The sequence below is a fragment of the Oncorhynchus keta genome, chromosome 12 (assembly GCF_023373465.1).
Source record: "Oncorhynchus keta strain PuntledgeMale-10-30-2019 chromosome 12, Oket_V2, whole genome shotgun sequence".
Classification (NCBI taxonomy): domain Eukaryota; kingdom Metazoa; phylum Chordata; class Actinopteri; order Salmoniformes; family Salmonidae; genus Oncorhynchus; species Oncorhynchus keta.
The window spans coordinates 4,861,790-4,880,476 of NC_068432.1; the positions used below are offsets into that span (position 1 = coordinate 4,861,790).

An 18,687-nucleotide genomic window follows, 5' to 3' on the forward strand; every position below is an offset into this window, starting at 1 on the left:
GCTCCTGTACTATAAGTTCACCCGCTGTCCCCATGTCATTGTGGACCAGTTTGTGTGCATCGCCCAAGAGGACTACTGGCGGATCCTCAACCATGTGGAGAAGAACACGCACAAGGTGGAGGAGGAGGGAGAGATCGTGATGGTGAAGGAACATCGCGAGCTGGACCGCAGCGGCACCAGGAAGGGGCACATCGTCATCAAGGTGAGGAACAAAATAGAAGAGTTAAAAGGCCTGTTTCCCGGACACAGATTAGACCACCCCCCCCCCCATTGAGTTTACATGTCAGTCCAGGTCTAGATTTAGGGTGTAATCTTGTCTGAGAAATCATCTTGAAATGGTCATAATTGTCTGGTTTGAATGTATGCAGACACCACCTGCCTGTGACAATGCCACTTAATATAATATAATGTTTATATACCCTACATTAGTCATCTCATATGTATATGTATATACTGTACTCTATATCATCTACTGCATCTTTATGTAATACATGTATGTATCTCTTGCCACTTTAAACTATGCCACTTTGTTTACATACCCTACATTACTCATCTCATATGTATATACTGTACTAAGACTCCTTCGCTCACCCAAACACCTACAGTACAGATGGGTGCCTGCTGCTGATCTGATCCTCACTTCTGTATTCTCGTCTTTCAATCATTTGAAAACGGCTCACTTTACTTACTATTGCCCTAAAAACACACTCGGTTTCCTTGGCGATCTCTTCTTGTCAGGTGACTGTTCACACAAGGTTTGCTTTGAAGCGCTATCCTTTCACCCTATTCCATTTTTTCTTAAAGTAATCCAAAATGACTCTGATCTCCTTGGTGAAAATACTGCCTTAATTGCTGCCGAGGGGACTTACAAAATTGTATTGTATTGAGAGTTGGAATGCAGTCGTGATTTAATGTGTGTCTGTCCACTCAGGGCACCCCAGAGCGTTTGATATTGCACCTGGTGGAGGAGCCATCGGTGGTTGACCCCACCTACATCGAAGACTTCCTCCTCACCTACCGCACCTTCCTCTCCAGCCCCATGGAAGTCGGCAAGAAGCTGCTCGAGTGGTTCAAAGTCGACAGCCTCAGAGACACGGTGTGTACAGTATTGTGTGTATGTGTGTGTTTGCGTTGTGCCTGCTTCCTTATGTGAAGGCGTGGGTATACTACACAGTAATCAATACAACTTGTGCCAGGTCAGCGTTCTTTGTTGTACGGGGGATTTGTCCCGTCCAGATACTCTCATAGTGCATAAATGATTTAACATAAGATTAGTCTTGTGCTGTCAATAGTCTTTATTGGGATGTCATTTGTTGCATAATCATTCTTCCTCTTAAAGGGGCCCTTCCCCTCAAAGAGAGAGTCGCTGTTTGTAGCTCTGTCTGCGGTGTGGTTGCTTCATTGTGTTCGAAGATGACCTTTGCTTCGATTAGAACAATGCTACTCTTATTTTTATTTTTTCAGCCACTGCATTTCCGGACTCTTGCAGTTCAAAGAAAGATTACTGAGAAATACATTTTTGCCATCTCACCTCACCTATGATAGAGTGCATTCAGAAAGTATTCATACCCCTTGACTTATTCAAAAAATGTTTGTGTTACAGCCTGAATTCAAAATAGATTTCATATCTTTTTTTCTCTCACCCATCTACACACAAATACCCCATAATGACAAAGTGGAAACGTGTTTTTTGAAATGTTTGCAAGTTTAGTGAAAATGAAATGCAGATATATCAAGTATTCATTCCCCTGAGTGTTAGTACTTTGTAGAAGCGCCTTTGGCGGTGATTACTGCTTTAACTCGTCTTGGGTATGTCTCTATCAGCTTTGCACATTTTGGATTTGTGGATTTTCTCCCGTTCTTCCGTGCAGATTTTCTCAAACTCTGTTAAGTTAGATGGGGAGTGGCAGTTAACAGCAAGTCTTTTCACAGATTTTCAATGGGATTAAATTCTGGGCTTGGGCTGTACCACTGAAGCCATTACAGCATTGCTTTGTATCTATGCTTACGGTCATCGTCCTGTTAGACTGGGATGAAAATGTACATTCTAAGGTTGTTTGTTCTCTGAAGCAGATTCTCATCCAGGATTTACCTATATTTGGCTCCATTCATTGTTCCCCCTATCCTTACCAGTCTCCCAGTCCTTGCCGCTGAAATGCATCCCCATAACACGATGCTGCCACCGCCATACTTCAAGGTGGGGATGGTGTTCGATGGGTGATGAGCTGTGCCTGGTTTTCTCCAGACGTAGAGCTTTGCATTCAGGCCAAATAGTTACATTTTTGTTTTATCAGACCACAAAATCTTTTGCCTTATGATCTCAGTCTTTCACGTGCCTTTTTGCTAACGGTGCCTATTTCTCAGGAGTGGCTTCCATCTGTCCGCTCTCCCATAAAACCCAGTTTGGTGAAGTGCTGTTGAGGATCTCCCATCTCAGCCAAGGAACTCTGTAGTTCTGTCAGAGTGGTCATTTGATTCTTGGTTACCTCCTTGACCAAGGTCCTTTTTGCGCGGTTGCTTAGTTTGGTCGGACGGCCATCTCTAGGTAGGAGTCTGGGTAGTTACATATTTTTTCCACTTCCCAATGATGGAGACCACTGTACTCTCTGAAACTTTCAACACTCTAGAAAAGTTTTCATACCCTTTCCCACAATTCCCTCTCGGAGATCTACGGACAGTTCCTCGGACTTCATGGTATAGATTCTGCTCTGACACACACTGTCAACGGTAGGATCTTATATCGACGGGTGTTTTTCTTTCTATTCAAGTTGTCGTGAAATCTCAAGCATGATCAAAATAAATTGTGTGCACCCCTAGCTCGATTTGGAGTAGCACAGTATAAATGGATGTGAATACTTAATGTCAATTACATTGTTCTGTATTTCAATTTCAATACATTTGCTAATATTTCTAGAAACATGTTTTCACTGTCATTATGGAGGATTGTGTGTAGATTGGTGAGTAAAACATATGTGTAACAAAACAAAGTGTGGAACAAGTCTAGAGGTATGAATTCTTTCTGAAGGTACTGTGTCTTTAACCTCTGCTAAAATGGAATGTTTGAAGTTTGGAGATTGCTTGCTTTTTTTGTTTGTTGAAAATACACAAGATTCTCTAATGAAGTTAGTTGACGAAGCTTTGACAGCCTTGTGTTTCGCTGTGCAGGTGACACGCATAGTGTTGTTATGGGTGAACAACCATTTCAACGACTTTGAAGGTGACCCGGCCATGACAAGGTTCCTTGAAGACTTCGAGAAGCTGCTGGAAACCACAGTAAGATCAGCGTTCCCATATTGTGTCTACTAACGGTGTGTCCCAAATGGCATTCCATTCCCTATAGTGCACTACTATTGACCAAAGCACTATGAGCCCTGGTCAAAAGTAGTGCACCATGGAATGAATAGGTGTTGACGCCGTCTCTAAACTGAAGCCTCACACCTTCAGCTTCACTCTGTGGTCAGACAGACGTGCGGAGCTTCTGTCTGTGGGCGTAACAACTCAGGTGAGTGAGTAGGTGTTGAAGCCTGTTCTGTTCCTTTTAGAAAATGAAGGGTCACCTGAGGCTGCTGAACATAGCGTGCGCAGCCAAGGCCAAGTGGAGGCAGATCACCCTGCAGAAACCATCCAGAGAGTCCCCGCTCTACTTCAGCCTGCATGGCGGAAGCGAGAGGGGCTTCGGCATCTTCGTGGAGTCGGTGGAGGGGGGCAGCAAGGCCGCGGAGGCCGGACTCAAACGGGGAGACCAGGTAGGGGAAGTGTTTACTCGTGTTGTGCTGCTTTTATATTGTACTTTTACTAGTCAAAGATAAACGGAGTGGCCTTTTGCTTTTTGAAGTCAACGTTTGTCTTCCATTTCATACGGTTTAGATTGCTGTTCTGATGCCCTTTGTGGGTATTTTCAGTAACAAGTGCAGTTTGACTAAAAGCTCTCTTGTCTTTTCCTCGTTCAGATAATGGAGATAAATGGTCAGAACTTTGAGAACATCTCCTACATCAAAGCTATGGACTTCCTGAGGAACAACACACACCTCTCCCTCACAGTCAAGACCAACATCTTCGGTTAGTACAATCTGCCCTCTTACCATATCTAGGATTTTTTCGTTAAAGATGCAGGACCATCTGAGATTAAAATGCCAGATGTCAACAGTTGTCTGTACCTGGGTCAGTGCCTGTATCTGTGGCCAGTCGTGTGTTGGGTTGCAAAATGCTTGTAACTTTCAAGTTTCCCAAGTCTTCCAACCGTACTTTCTGGGAAAACCTGGGAATTTGGCAAACGTTACCAGGATTTTACAACCCTACTTCTGTGACCTGCGTCTTGTCATTCACCCACTTTCACTCCTCTCCTCTCCCCAGTGTTCAAAGAGCTGCTAAGCCGGATCGTTCACGAGAAGAAGAATGGCGTTCCGCACATTCCCAAGATCCAGGAGAAGAAGGGCAACCGCTTCTCCATCCCGGACCTGCCTGGAGACATGGAGTTCCCCACAGACCACAAGGCCACCAAGAAGATGAAGGCCAACACCGTTTCTGGAGGACGGAACAAGATCAGGAAGATGCTAGAGAAGACCCGCTTCAGCATCCTACCACCTAAACCCTTCAGGTAGGAGAGTATTGTGTTGTATTTGTTTGTCTGGGCTTTAAGGTAAAAGGGAGTCATTGTCATAGTCATCATCTTTGATTTCGCTCCATGTCAGCGACAGCTGGACCATTCTCTTTCGCTCTACCCTTAAAAGCTTTTAAAGTTATTGTAGATTAAAGGAAAAGCTTTTTGGGGGGAGGATCTGTTCTTTGAAAACATAAACATGCAATTTTAGTCCGATTTCATACCTTCCATTGGACTCATTATGATTCGTACTGTTTCAGTGCAGGGTGAGAACGAAACAGTGTTACTTGCCCAGGGAGACGTTGGCAACACTCTCACGTAAAGTTCTGCCTTTCCCCTCGACGCACGCTCTGCTCCGTCAGCTCGTAGTTTAATCACCCTGCATTTCACAAAACCGTTTAGCATCATTGAGCCATTGATCTGCCATAGCCAACCAACAACTGTATCTAAATCACATCGCTTTCATTCATGTTTTATTCCATTTACTCTGCGCAGACTTAGAGAGAGTGGAGATGAGAGAGACTAATTGGGGAGCATCACGCTTTTTTAGTCGTCTATCTATTATAGACCGACAATGTGATAGAACGTGGTAGTGGCTCACCGCGGCGCATGCTAGTAGCTAGCGATTACGGTCAACGTCATCAGCAGCTTTGTGTGTGGTTGTTCTTCCTGCTGGTGAAGTCAGTGTATGATTTCAGACGTCAGTCACTTCTTATGCTTGTCCTGACGTTGTCATCGGGCTGCTGATGTGATGGAACATGTCCTCTGCTCTCTACTTAGGCTGTGTGCCAATTGGCACCCTATTCCCCGTGTCTTGTTTTGACCAGGGCCCATAGGGGAATGGTGAACCGTTTGGGACCCAGACATAGTGTAATAAACAGTGGTGTAAGACCTTTACAAAGTGGCAAGCACAGGTCTCCATCTTTATTCCACGTGTGATACTTGAGTCATGTGCCTTTTTCTGATGGCGATGGAAGCAAGAGGATGGACAGGTCAGGGAAGGTAGCCTCGTGGTTAGAGCGCTGGACTAGTAACCGGGACGGTTGCATGATCGAATCCCCGAGCTGACGAGGTATAAAAATCTGTTGTTCTGCCCCTGAACAAGGCAGTTAACCCACTGTTCCTAGGCCGTCGTTGAAAATAAGAATTTGTTCTTTACTGACTTGCCTTGTTAAATACATTTTAAATAAAAAAATGATATAAAAAATAATAATTTCAAAAGTAGGCTACTCCCTGCAGTATTCTACAGTAGGCAAGTCACATGACTGCCTGGCTTTGCTGCTGGGTCATATATTGATCAACCAGTTGATTTACTGGGATTCCATTGGCAGCCAATAGACTAGGTAGTTTGAGCTGGACACGAATGGTGGTGATTTGACGAGACGACTGCAAGGGATAGCCAGGGTATGTATCATCTAACCTCTTAAACTCTCATTCTTATACTCATTATCTGTGTTTAAAAGTGTATAAGTAGATATATCAGCCATTTGTCCAAAGCGGGCTGTCCTGTGGGTTTCCTGATGTAAATGTGCACTGGGTGTACAAAACATTTACGACATAATATTGAGTTGCACCCTATTTTAACCTCAGAACAACCTCAATTCGTCAGAGCTTGGACTCGACAAGGTGTCAAAAGGGTTCCACAGGGATGCTGGCCCATGTTGACGCCAATGCTTCCCACAGCTGTCAGGTTGGCTGGGTGTCCTATGGGTGGTGGACCATTCTTGATACACACGGGAAACTGTTGAGCATGAATAACCCGGCAGCGTTGCAGTTCTTGACACTTAAACTGGTGCGCCTGCCACCTACTGCCATACCCCGTTCAAAGGCACTTCAATCTTTTGTCTTGCTCATTCACCCTCTGAATGGCACACATACACAATCCATGTCTTAATTGTCTCGAGGCTTAAAAATCCTTCTTTAACCTGTCTCCTCTCCTTCATCTACACGGATTGAAGTGGATTTAGCAGGTCACATCAATAAGGGATCATAGCTTTCACCTGGATTCACCTGGTCATTCTATGTTTTGTACACTCAGCGTATATTGGATGTGTAAATGTATATTCAATACTTTTAGTATATATTTGATTAGTGTGAGGTTATCAGTTAGGTCAATGATGATTGGTTCAACTAAATAAGGGAGAGAAAAAAATCGCTACTTTTGTGTCTGCCCATGTGTGTTTGACTGAGATGTGTGTAGGTACATCACAGGAGGTTGGTGGCACCTTAATTGGCAGGGGGATGGACTCATGGTAACGGCTGGAGCGGAATCCCTGGAATGGTATCAAGCACCTGGTTTGATGCCATTCCGTTTGCTCTGTTCCAGCCTTTATTATGAGCCGTCCTCCCCTCCGCAGCCTCCACTGAGGTACATTTAATCAATGTCCATCTTTACGAGTCCACTGTCTGTCTGTGTGTGTGTTTAACGTCCAGTGTCTGGATACTGTGGCCTTGCCCCTCGTCCCTTCGTTATCTGCCTGTCTGTGTTGTTGCTGCTCAGTGCAAACATGCCGCTGGCACACTGTACTGTACTGCAGCCTTGTTGTTCTGTTGTTCTCATGCTCTTCACTGTCCTCTGTCCCTCCTCTAACTGCCTCACCTGCACAGGGGACTCTTTGGGTAAGACACTTGTTGTGTGATTTAGTTCCCTCATTCACTGGCAACGTGGAGAAAACACAGCATGTGTTCCAAATTGGGACCCTTTTCTCTATATGTGCCCTGGGCATTCAGTGCACTATGTAGGGCATAGGGTGCCGTTTCTGACGCGGGCGCACACAGTCATTGGAGGCTGGGATGAATTCAGCAATGACCTTTTTTAACGGAAAGGCGGAGGACTGCATTGGGATCTTCATGCGACACAAAAATCCTTCCTACCCTACCTTTTTATTCCCCTCTGTGGAATTCTCCGCAGCTTCACGGTCGGTTAGAGTAGAGCTTGAGAATACGGTGAAGTGCTTCCATGTGCAGCTTTCTTCTTATTTGTCGGCTTCACATCCCATGGTACTTCGCTCCACATTTTATGCATGCAACACACCGTAGCCTAAAGGAAATGGCATGTATGAATTTGATTGGGATTGAGGTGTCACATGATAAGGTGCTTGCCTATAATAGTAGCGTAAAAAGTGCTCGCGTAACTAACCTAGGCGTAATGTAGACATCTGAATCACCTTGGATCGCGGAGGGCAAAGACTGAGTTTTGAGGTATGAGGAAGTAGAGTTTAAATGTTTGGTTGAATCTCAAGTCACTGAGGAATGTGATTGGGCATTAGGACTTTCTGCAGTAGTGGAAAGTGTGCCAATCACATTCCTCAGTGACTTGAAATTCAACCAAACGTTTAAACTCTACTTCCTCATACCTCAAAACTCAGTCTTTGCCCTCCGCGATCCAAGGTGATTCAGATGTGATGGATTCCTATCTGTGACGCGTGTATGTTTCTGTGTGTCTATGTCTACATTCTGTTTATAGTGTGTCTGTCGGTACGTTATGTCTGACATTTGTTGTCTTGGTTTTATGCCGTATCTATGTCGGTAAGTTGTTATGTGCGCTCTGCTAACCGCGCAAGCCTGGTCCCTGGTCTCTTTGTACTGTCTTGTCAAGCCCTATGGTCATTGTCACGCCAAACCATTGGCATTGGCAAGACCGCACAAAAGGATCTGGGAGTAGCAGGCTTTGTTGGTCCCGTATCAGTCTGTGTTTGTCATTTGGGGGAGGAGGGACCTTGGAAGTGTCAATCAGTTAGTCCACCTGTGGGATTGGGGGGGGCAACTTTTCTGACCAGCATCCCAAAATCTAAAACTGACCCTTACCTTAACCGTAAGCCAAATTCTTACTGACCGTAACCTAATTTTAACCAATTCGGGGGGAAATTATGCCTAGGCTGAAATATCGCTTTTACACATCAGCCAGGTCCCCTTCCGTCTCCAGCAGCTGCGAGGGCCGTTTAGTACGAAAACCGTCAATTAGAGCTGTGTCCCGGAGGCCTGATGTTGGTGTGTTGGTGTTCTGACACCGTCAGGGGAGTGGCATCCAGCCACAAAGACACCACCGCATCCCCCAATCGTAATGAGACCATTCGTCAAAAGGATCCCATTTGCATATCAGACCCTTTTTAATGCTGATGTCTCTCCCTGTCCCTGTTTACCCTCGAGAGTTGACTCTAGACATACTCACAGAGAGGCAGGCCCGGCGAGCAGACCTCTCATCCTAGCCCCATTGAAATGTCTGTCTTAGATTGAATGTCATGCATAAAGGTTTTTCTTTTTCCCGGTGTCTGTACAAAGGCTTCTCATCCTTGCCATCCATCATGCATAGTGTTTGTTTGGGTGTCTGTGCGTGTCTTGTTGATGTGTGTATGTGTGCTCACTGGGCTGTCATCGTCATTCCTGGGCCTGGTTTGTGTTTGGTTTCGGTGCGCCCTGCTCGTCAGCCACATCATTCATGTGATCTTTCATGGATGGATCTTAGCCAACCCCATAAGTATCCATCACTACCTATGAAAGGATTGCTGTGATTGCAGTGCACTGTAGGGATATCAAGAAGACCAGGAAGGCTTCTTTAAACTGTTTGTTTGAATGCGGTGTGATTGAATATGGCTCCGGGGCCAGGAGTTCCTGACCAGGGAAAACTCAAGCCCCTTATCGTAAAAGTGATCTGACATCCCCTCTCATCTCCCTCTCTCTGTCTCTCTGTGCCACAGTGATGGTGGCGTGGGTCAGTCTCAGGATGACAGCATCGTGGGCACTAAGCAGTGCAGGCACAGCGTGGCCATCATGCCCATCCCTGGCAGCCTCTCATCCAGCAGCCCTGACCTGCTGCAGCCAGCCACTAATGTATTGGACTTCTCCAATCCAGCAGGTGAAAGATACACACACACACACACACACACACACACACACACACACACACACACACACACACACACTCTTTTCTTGGTTAAATAAGGGTGAGATAAAAACAGAGGCAGAAGCACTCACTGCCCCTTGGCCAACACCTGCCCATTCACTCTCATGCTCACCACATGGCGATCACTGCTTGGGTAGTGAAGACTGCTCACTACTCCACTGAGACAATTACCAACTGAAGATGGGCGCACTTTACACAAGTGTTTAACTTGTTCGTTCTTCAAGCGGGGGGCCTCTTCTGACCTTGTTATGTCAGCAATAGGCGTAACAGTGGCGCTGTGCGGTGGGGAAACTGCAGTAATTACTCAGAGAGGAACACTTCTCCCAGAGAGTGAAAGCACTTCCTGCTTGGAGAAACTCCTCACACTGCTCTGCCCCGCAGGCCCTCGGGTTAATCACAGAATTGATCATTATGAGCACGCCACACACATATACACACACACACACACACACACACACACACATACATACACACGCACGCACGCACGCACGCACGCCGGTGTTCTGTTACTCCTCTGTGTCTCAAGCATTTCCATTTCAAGAGCTCGGACATGAAACCGAATTAGAGCCTTATGGAAGGGATTAAACGCTGACAGATTTCAGAGCCCATCATTTTTTAAACAACTAAGCGGCCTCCCCGAGGAGAGTGGAGGGGGGAATATGCTTTTGATTTATCCTCCCCAATCGTTTGTCATTCAGCGCAGCCCCGCAGTCAGAGGGTCCAGTCTGCAGCCCCAATACATCACACAGGCCTGTAGAGGACTGCCCCCGCACCCCCCACCCGCCAAGCCCACTGAGATAGGAGATGAATCATCTTCTATTAGTGCCATTTCTCTTCTCCACCGACTGTGCTCTGGCTCTTTCACTGTGACTGACGGGTAGGTAGGGGGGATGTTCATCGACAAGTGCAGACCCCCCTCCCCTATCCACTCATTTCAAAGCGGCCCTCTCAGTGTGGGGAGTAATCCCTCACAAAGCCTGGCCTCAAATTAGATTAAGAGGGGGGATCAGAGAAACTGGAGTTTGGAGTTAAGTATGGTGTTATTCTTCTAGGCCTTTGATTTGGGTGTAAGAAGGCGTGTGTGTGTGACTGCGGCAGACTCAGATCCCAGCTCTCTGTCCGACACACACTGTGCCTTCCCTCTCTCCAGTACACTGATCTGATTATAAACAGATGCTTTAGTGAAAGTCCCTCTGCCCCGCTGACGTTCTCCGTCCTCCCACAACGGGATAGCTGACGTTCTCCGTCCTCCCACAACGGGATAGCTGACGTTCTCCGTCCTCCCACAACGGGATAGCTGACGTTCTCCGTCCTCCCACAACGGGATAGCTGACGTTCTCCGTCCTCCCACAACGGGATAGCTGACGTTCTCCGTCCTCCCACAACGGGATAGCTGACGTTCTCCGTCCTCCCACAACGGGATAGCTGACGTTCTCTGTCCTCCCACAACGGGATAGCTGACGTTCTCTGTCCTCCCACAACGGGATAGCTGACGTTCTCCGTCCTCCCACAACGGGATAGCTGTCGTTCAAAGTCCTCTCTTTCTCTTCTATGTTTCCAACCACTGTTCACTCCCTCCCTCTCTGTCTCTCTCTCTCTCTCTCTCTCCTCCTCTGTCTGCTTCCCCAGCCGTGGGCTTCTACTGTAAGTATCTACGTGCTCTCTTCCCAGTCTCAGTGGAAGACCGGGTCTGTGTTCGTTTTGGCAACATTCAGTTTATGCTTCCAAGTTTCCCCTCCCGTCATTTTTTCCCCTCTTCCTTCATGAGCTTTTGAGTTCCGTCTCTGTGTGTCACACGTCATGGACCCCAGTCTAAGTTGGGCTCTGCGTGGAGGTCTTGGGCCTCGTTCCAAATAGCACACTGTTCCCTTACATAGTGCGCTACATTTGAAAAGAGCCCTATGGGACCTGGTCAAATGTAGTGCAACTCATTGGGACCCATCCTTCGTGATGGCTGAATGTGTTTGACTATTTTTATGTTGAAGGAGCTTCGTGTTAAAATGCCATGCCGTGTCTGGCCCTGTGCTTTCCTCCCAGCCCTGTTGCGCTGCCCCTGTCTGCTAATGTTGCTTTAGGTGGGATTTATATCTAGTGGTTCTGCGACAGAGGGAACAGGAAAAAGGCTTAGCAGGCAGGGTGTTTGGGGGGGGTGGAATGGGCTTTTCCTGTGTGGAGGCCATCTTTCTCACGTTACAATAAATAATTTGGTTTGTTAATCGTTCTCATTCGTTTAGGGCGGTATTAGTCCTGTCAAGGAGGTGAAAAGAGAATTATTAGATATGATTGGAGGGTATATGATTGCTCTAGAACCTCGGCACAAATCGCCCCCACATTTAGTTTAAGTAGTTTGAAATGGTTGATTATGGCTTAACCACTGCACTGTATTTAGACTCATCTGCAGTGTTATTGGTGTGGCTTGGTGATTTGTTTCTTCCGATCTTGCTGCTGTAATGGGAATAATGAATGGGGTTTCCAGTTATGGGCTCAGCCATAGTGAGATATGAGGCCAGAAAGGAGCACATAGCTTCCATAATGGCTGTGCCTCACAGTCCGTTGAGCATGCTTCACTCTACTCCCTGGAAAACACGGAGGGAGCTGTGCCGTGTTCGATACGGTCATCTCTCAGCCAAGCCCATTCCCCCTTTTTTTATTTACGTTTTCCTCTTGAAGTCATTCGGCTCCCTGCATGACTGCTCCCAGGCACGCGATCCCCACTTGTCCTCACTCCCTCCAATGTTATCCACGCTCTTCCCTCCACCCATACCGCTTATCGTCCTCCGCTATTCATGTCTCATTGTTTTACCCTGCTGATGTGTGTGTAATGGACCACAAGCACTTTCATGTGCAAGCAGAGAAAGTATGAAGTGCTTGTTCCCTTTGGCATATTGGGAAATGCAGCTCACGTGCGTATCCCTTAGCCACGAGGGCAGTTTGCTTCCTTATTTTTAACTTTTGGGTTACCATGGCAATTGTAAACTTTTTTTTGTTGCCGGAAACTTATTTTGGGTCACTACATTTACGCTTCTGTATGAAAGAGATGTTTCCTATATAGTGCACTACTTTTTGACCAGAGCTCTTTGGGTCCTGGTCAAAAAAGTAGTGCACTCTGTAGGGAATAGGGTGCCATTTGGGACGCATTCTGGTATTCCGTCCATCCTAAGTCTTCGAAGCTGTTCTTCTCCTCCACTCATCAGACATTCCAGACCAGGTGATCCGGGTGTTCAAGGCCGACCAGCAGAGCTGTTACATCATCATCAGCAAGGACACCACGGCGAAGGACGTGGTCAGTCACGTGGTCAACGAGTTTGGCCTGAGCGCGGCCCCGGAGAACTACTCCCTCTGTGAAGTGTCGGTCAGCCCCGAGGGCGTCATCAAACAACGCAGGCTACCTGACCAGCTCTCCAAGCTGGCTGACCGCATACAGCTCAACGGCAGGTAAGACACTGGACTGTGGTCTTAAATACAGGTCTGGGATCAGATTACCCCACCCCAATCATATCTTTTAACCTTAAAGGGATACACAATGAGATAATATGATCTGACCCTCTATCAGTTGTTTGGTGAAACCTCTTCCCAGTTGGTTCCCCTCAGGTCTGAAAATGAGTTAGATTGTAATGAGATGGAGGGACTCCTCCTTCCTCCCCAGAAATGCCCTCGTCAGTTAAAATGTCTGCCCTCTCTGCTGCCGCTCTCCCTCTCTGCCGCCGCTCTCCCTCTCTGCCGCCGCTCTCCCTCTCTGCCGCCGCTCTCCCTCTCTGCCGCCGCTCTCCCTCTCTGCCGCCGCTCTCCCTCTCTGCCGCCGCTCTCCCTCTCTGCCGCCGCTGCTCTCCCTCTCTGCCGCCGCTCTCCCTCTCTGCCGCCGCTCTCCCTCTCTGCCGCCGCTCTCCCCTCTCTGCCGCGCTCTCCTCTCTGCCGCCGCTCTCCCCTCTCTGCCGCCGCTCTCCCTCTCTGCCGCCGCTCTCTCTCTGCCGCCGCTCTCCTCTCTGCCGCCGCTCTCTGCCGCCGCTCTCTCTGCCGCCGCTCTCCCTCTCTGCTCTGCCGCTCTCTCTGCCGCCGCTCTCCTCTGCCGCCGTTCTCTCTCTGCCGCCGCTCTCTCTCTGCCGCCGCTCTCTCTCTGCCGCCGCTCTCCCTCTCTGCCGCCGCTCTCCCTCTCTGCCGCCGCTCTCCCTCTCTGCCGCCGCTCTCCCTCTCTGCCGCTCTCCCTCTCTGCCGCCGCTCTCCCTCTCTGCCTGCCGCCTCTCTCTCTGCCGCCGCTCTCCTCTCTGCCGCCGCTCTCTCTCTGCCGCCGCTCTCTCTCTGCCGCCGCTCTCCCTCTCTGCCGCCGCTCTCTCTCTCTGCCGCCGCTCTCCCTCTCTGCCGCCGTTCTCTCTCTGCCGCCTCTCTCTCTGCCGCCGCTCTCCCTCTCTGCCGCCGCTCTCTCTCTGCCGCCGCTCCCTCTCTGCCGCCGCTCTCCCTCTCTGCCGCCGCTCTCCCCTCTCTGCCGCTGCTCTCCTCTCTGCCGCCGCTCCCTCTCTGCCGCCGCTCTCTCTCTGCCGCTCTCTCTCTGCCGCCGCTCTCTCTCTGCCGCCGCTCTCTCTCTGCCGCTCTCTCTCTCTGCCGCTCTCTCTCTGCCGCCGCTCTCTCTCTGCCGCCGCTCTCTCTCTGCCGCCGCTCTCCCTCTCTGCCGCCGCTCTCCCTCTCTCCGCCGCTCTCCCTCTCTGCCGCCGCTCTCCCTCTCTGCCGCTCTCCCTCTCTGCCGCCGCTCTCTCTCTCTGCCGCCGCTCTCCTCTCTGCTGCCGCTCTCTCTCTGCCGCCGCTCTCTCTCTCTGCCGCCGCTCTCTCTCCTGCCGCTCTCTCTCTCTGCCGCCGCTCTCTCTCTCTGCCGCTCTCTCTCTCTGCCGCCGCTCTCTCTCTCTGCCGCCGCTCTCCCTCTCTGCCGCCGCTCTCTCTCTCTGCCGCCGCTCTCCCTCTCTGCCGCCGCTCTCCCTCTCTGCCGCCGCTCTCTCTCTCTGCCCCTGCTCCTCTCGTCACACATCAGACTCATCCCAACTAGGTTAACATGAATATTTGATCCTCTGTCACTGTATCTGTGCCTCTCTCTGCAGACTGACTGCACGCCTGGAATAATTCATACATACACAGCCAGCGGCAGCACACAGAGCCCTGGTGCCTTATGGGTAATAGACAGCCCCTTGGCGCCGGGCAGCGGCCAAAATAGAGCAGCCTAGGCTAGACAATGGAAGTCGAAAAATATTCTCGTCTAGTATATACTGTTGCTTGTGTAGACAACAGTATATAAAAAACAAACAATATATACAGTTGAAGTCGGAAGTTTACATACACTTAGGTTGGAGTAATTTTTCCAACAATTATTTACATACAATAATCTGTATCACAATTCCAGTGGGTCAGAAGTTTGCATACACTAAGTTGACTGTGCCTTTAAACAGCTTGAAATATTCCAGAAAATGATGTAATGGCTTTAGAAGCTTTGGATGGGCTAATTTACATAATTTGAGTCACATGTAGGTGGACCTGTGGATGTATTTCAAGGCCTACCTTCAAACTCAGTGCCTCTTTGCTTGACATCATGGGGAAATCAAAAGAAATCAGCCAAGACCTCAGAATGAAATTTGTAGAACTTCACAAGGCTGGTTCATCCTTGGGAGCAATTTCCAAACTTCTGAAGGTACCACGTTCATCTGTACAAACAATAGTACGCAAGTATAAACACCATGACACAGCCGCCATACCGCTCAGGAAGGAGACGCGTTCTGTCTCCTAGAGATGAATGTACTTTGGTGCGAAACAGCAGCAAAGGACCTTGTGAAGATGCTGGAGGAAACAGGTACTAAAGTATCTATATTCACAGTAAAACGAGTCCAATATTGACATAACTTGAAAGGCCGCTCAGCAAGGAAGAAGCCACTGCTCCAAAACCGTGAGCAGAACTGAAAAGGCGTGTGCGAGCAAGGTGGCCTACAAACCTGACTCAGTTACTCCAGCTCTGTCAGGAGGAATGGGCCAAAATTCACCCTACTTATTGTGGGTAGCTTTTGGAAGGCAATCCAAAACGTTTGACCCAAGTTAAACAATTTAAAGGCAATGCCACCAAAGTACTAATTGAGTGTATGTAAACTTCTGACCCACTGGGAATGTAATGAAAGAAATAAAAGCTGAAATAAATCATTCTCTCTACTATTATTCTGACTTTTCACATTCTTAAAATAAAGTGGTGATCCTAACTGACCTAAAATAGGGAATTTTTACTAGGATTAAATATCAGGAATATATATATATATATAGTACACTGCTCAAAAAAATAAAGGGAACACTTAAACAACACAATGTAACTCCAAGTCAATCACACTTCTGTGAAATCAAACTGTCCACTTAGTTAGCAACACCGATCAACAATAAATTTCACATGATGTTGTACAAATGGAATAGACAACAGGTGGAAATTATAGGCAATTAGCAAGACACCCCCAATAAAGGAGTGGTTCTGCAGGTGATAACCACAGACCACTTCTCAGTTCCTATGCTTCCTGGCTGATGTTTTGGTCACTTTTGAATGCTGGCGGTGCTTTCACTCTAGTGGTAGCATGAGACAGAGTCTACAACCTACACAAGTGGCTCAGGTAGTGCAGCTCATCCAGGATGGCACATCAATGCGAGCTGTGGCAAGAAGGTTTGCTGTGTCTGTCAGCGTAGTGTCCAGAGCATGGAGACGCTACCAGGAGACAGGCCAGTACATCAGGAGACGTGGAGGAGGCCGTAGGAGGGCAACAACCCAGCAGCAGGACCGCTACCTCCGCCTTTGTGCAAGGAGGAGCAGGAGGAGCACTACCAGAGCCCTGCGCACAGCCCTCCATGTGCTCGCCAGAGGTAGCCTGACTGCCATTGGGCACCGAGATGAGATCCTCAGACCCCTTGTGAGACCATATGCTGGTGCGGTTGGCCCTGGGTTCCTCCTAATGCAAGACTATGCTAGACCTCATGTAGCTGGAGTGTGTCAGCATTTCCTGCAAGAGGAAGGCATTGATGCTATGGACTGGCCCGCCCATTCCCCAGACCTGAATCCAATTGAGCACATCTGGGACATCATTTCTCGCTCCATCCATCAACACCACGTTGCACCACAGACTGTCCAGGAGTTGGCGGATGCTTTAGTCCAGGTCTGGGAGGAGATCCCTCAAGAGACCATCCGCCACCTCATCAGGAGCATGCCCAGGCGATGTAGGGAGGTCATACAGGCACATGGAGGCCACACACACTACTGAGCCTCATTTTGACTTGTTTTAAGAACATTACATCAAAGTTGGATCAGCCTGTAGTGTGGTTTTCCACTTTAATTTTGAGTGTGACTCCAAATCCAGACCTCCGTGGGTTGATAAATTTGATTTCCATTGATAATTTATGTGATTTTGTCAGCACATTCAAGTATGGTAAAGAAAAAGTATTTAATAAGAATATTTCATTCATTCAGATCTAGGATGTTCTTTTAGTGTTCCCTTTATTTTTTTGAGCAGTGTATATAACGTTTAACTTGGCATGTCAGTTAAGAACAAATTGTTATTTTATAATGACGGCGTACCCCGGCCAAACCCTCCCCTAACCCGGACGGCGCTGGGCCTATGGGACGTCCGATCACGGCCGGTCGTGTTACAGCCCAGGATCAAACCAGGGTCTGTAGTGACGTCTCTAGCACTGAGATGCAGTGCCTTAGACTGCTGCGCTGCTCGGGAGCCCACCGTTTTACATTCAACATCTGTTGTGTGTTGTATTATACATGTCCCTCTTTCCAACATCCCTCTCTTTGTTGCCCCCCTTATCCATGAAAATAGAGCTGTGCCTGGTCGACCTGTTGGGACTTCTCTATGCATTGAGTAACTGACCCTCGATCTGACTTGTGTGATACACAATCTTAGCCAGCAGAAACCCTCCAGTCCTCACTCCTGACAAGCCCAAACACTCATCTAGCCAGGGGAGTCTCCCCAACCAGCTCCAGCATCAGCCCCAGTGGCCCTCCAGTCAGTCCCAGATGGCTAGAAGCAGCAGCAGGCCTCCTTCCAGGTGGCCAAGCAGCAGAGACCTAGCCCCCTCTACTGTACCCATCTCTTATTCAGATCCCCATCCCTGATGCCTTGAGTTGGCAGGGTTGGCCAGGGCATTTTAAGTACACATCAAGTACGATAACGGGCGCCCGGACGTTGCCCATGAAAAGTGGCACACTGTAAATGTATTGCTGGCCGCTGCGTTGCATTCTAGGTTTAGCTGTAGACATATTTTGGCTCCATTAAGAAGCGCTAGTCCAATGTGCTGCTTTTGGACGCTCTCCCAGAAAAGGGCATCGGGGAGATGTGTCTCTCTCTCTCTCACCCACCCATGGGAAAATGTATGGCTGTAATGGATCACCACTGTCAGGGCCTCTCGCTCTCTCTCTCTTGCTCTCGCTCCCCCGCCACAACACATCTTAATACTGCTGCTGCCCTGGTGGTGTCGACCAGGGAGTTGACATAGTATACAGACAATACAGACAATAACGGCGGCACGTTTATTCATGTGGTTATATATTTTCTAATGATAATGATGCATTTTATAACTAAGCCATAAGATACCTCTGGGGTTTGTGGTGTTTGACCAACGTACCACTCTACGTTGCGTCGTCCCTACGAACAGCCCTTAGCCGTGGTATATTGGCCATATACCACAAACCCCCCCGAGGTGCCTTATTGCTATTATAAACTGGTTACCAACGTAGTTAGTCATTTTCTGTCATTCCGTGATATCCCACGGCTTTCAGCCAATCATCATACAGGGCTCATAATAACTCATTTGCCGTGAATAAATAAAGGTCCCGTATCGTTTCTAGAAGTTGTCTTGATGTGATGTCTGCTTTGTAATCAACACATGGTTTTCCCGGTATTAACCTTTATTATTACTGTGTGTGTGTCCTCCCCCACCCCCTCCCTGTCCCCAGGTACTACCTGAAGAACAACATGGAGACAGAGACGTTGTGTTCAGACGATGACGCCCAGGAGCTGCTGAAGGAGAGTCACATCACCCTGCTCCAGCTCAGCACGGTGGAGGTGTGTGTGTCTGGTGTATTTACGTGTGTGTGTGTGTTGTGTATTTCTGTGTGTTTAACAGAGGGGTTGAAGACCGTACAGCAGCGGACATGTTCCCCGTTTCGTTTAATAAA

At 48.3% G+C, this 18,687-nt stretch overlaps 1 protein-coding gene across 14 annotated transcripts in view; it reads left to right on the top strand.

The window, feature by feature from the left end:
* The window catches only part of LOC118390890 (rap guanine nucleotide exchange factor 6-like), a 136,750-nt gene that overhangs the window by 94,804 nt on the left and 23,259 nt on the right, over positions 1 to 18,687 (top strand). For 11 of the 14 annotated variants that reach the window (XM_052457637.1, XM_052457642.1, XM_052457641.1 and 8 more), the window contains exons 12-21: positions 50 to 202; positions 932 to 1,096; positions 3,166 to 3,273; positions 3,543 to 3,746; positions 3,951 to 4,059; positions 4,354 to 4,597; positions 9,298 to 9,455; positions 11,133 to 11,147; positions 12,698 to 12,938; positions 18,466 to 18,574. In XM_052457637.1, the coding sequence (XP_052313597.1) occupies positions 50 to 202; positions 932 to 1,096; positions 3,166 to 3,273; positions 3,543 to 3,746; positions 3,951 to 4,059; positions 4,354 to 4,597; positions 9,298 to 9,455; positions 11,133 to 11,147; positions 12,698 to 12,938; positions 18,466 to 18,574 (1,506 nt within the window). Of the gene's footprint in view, positions 1 to 49; positions 203 to 931; positions 1,097 to 3,165; positions 3,274 to 3,542; positions 3,747 to 3,950; positions 4,060 to 4,353; positions 4,598 to 9,297; positions 9,456 to 11,132; positions 11,148 to 12,697; positions 12,943 to 18,465; positions 18,575 to 18,687 lie in introns of those variants that run through there. The other 3 variants (XM_052457649.1, XM_052457650.1, XM_052457651.1) reach the window with 2 other exon arrangements.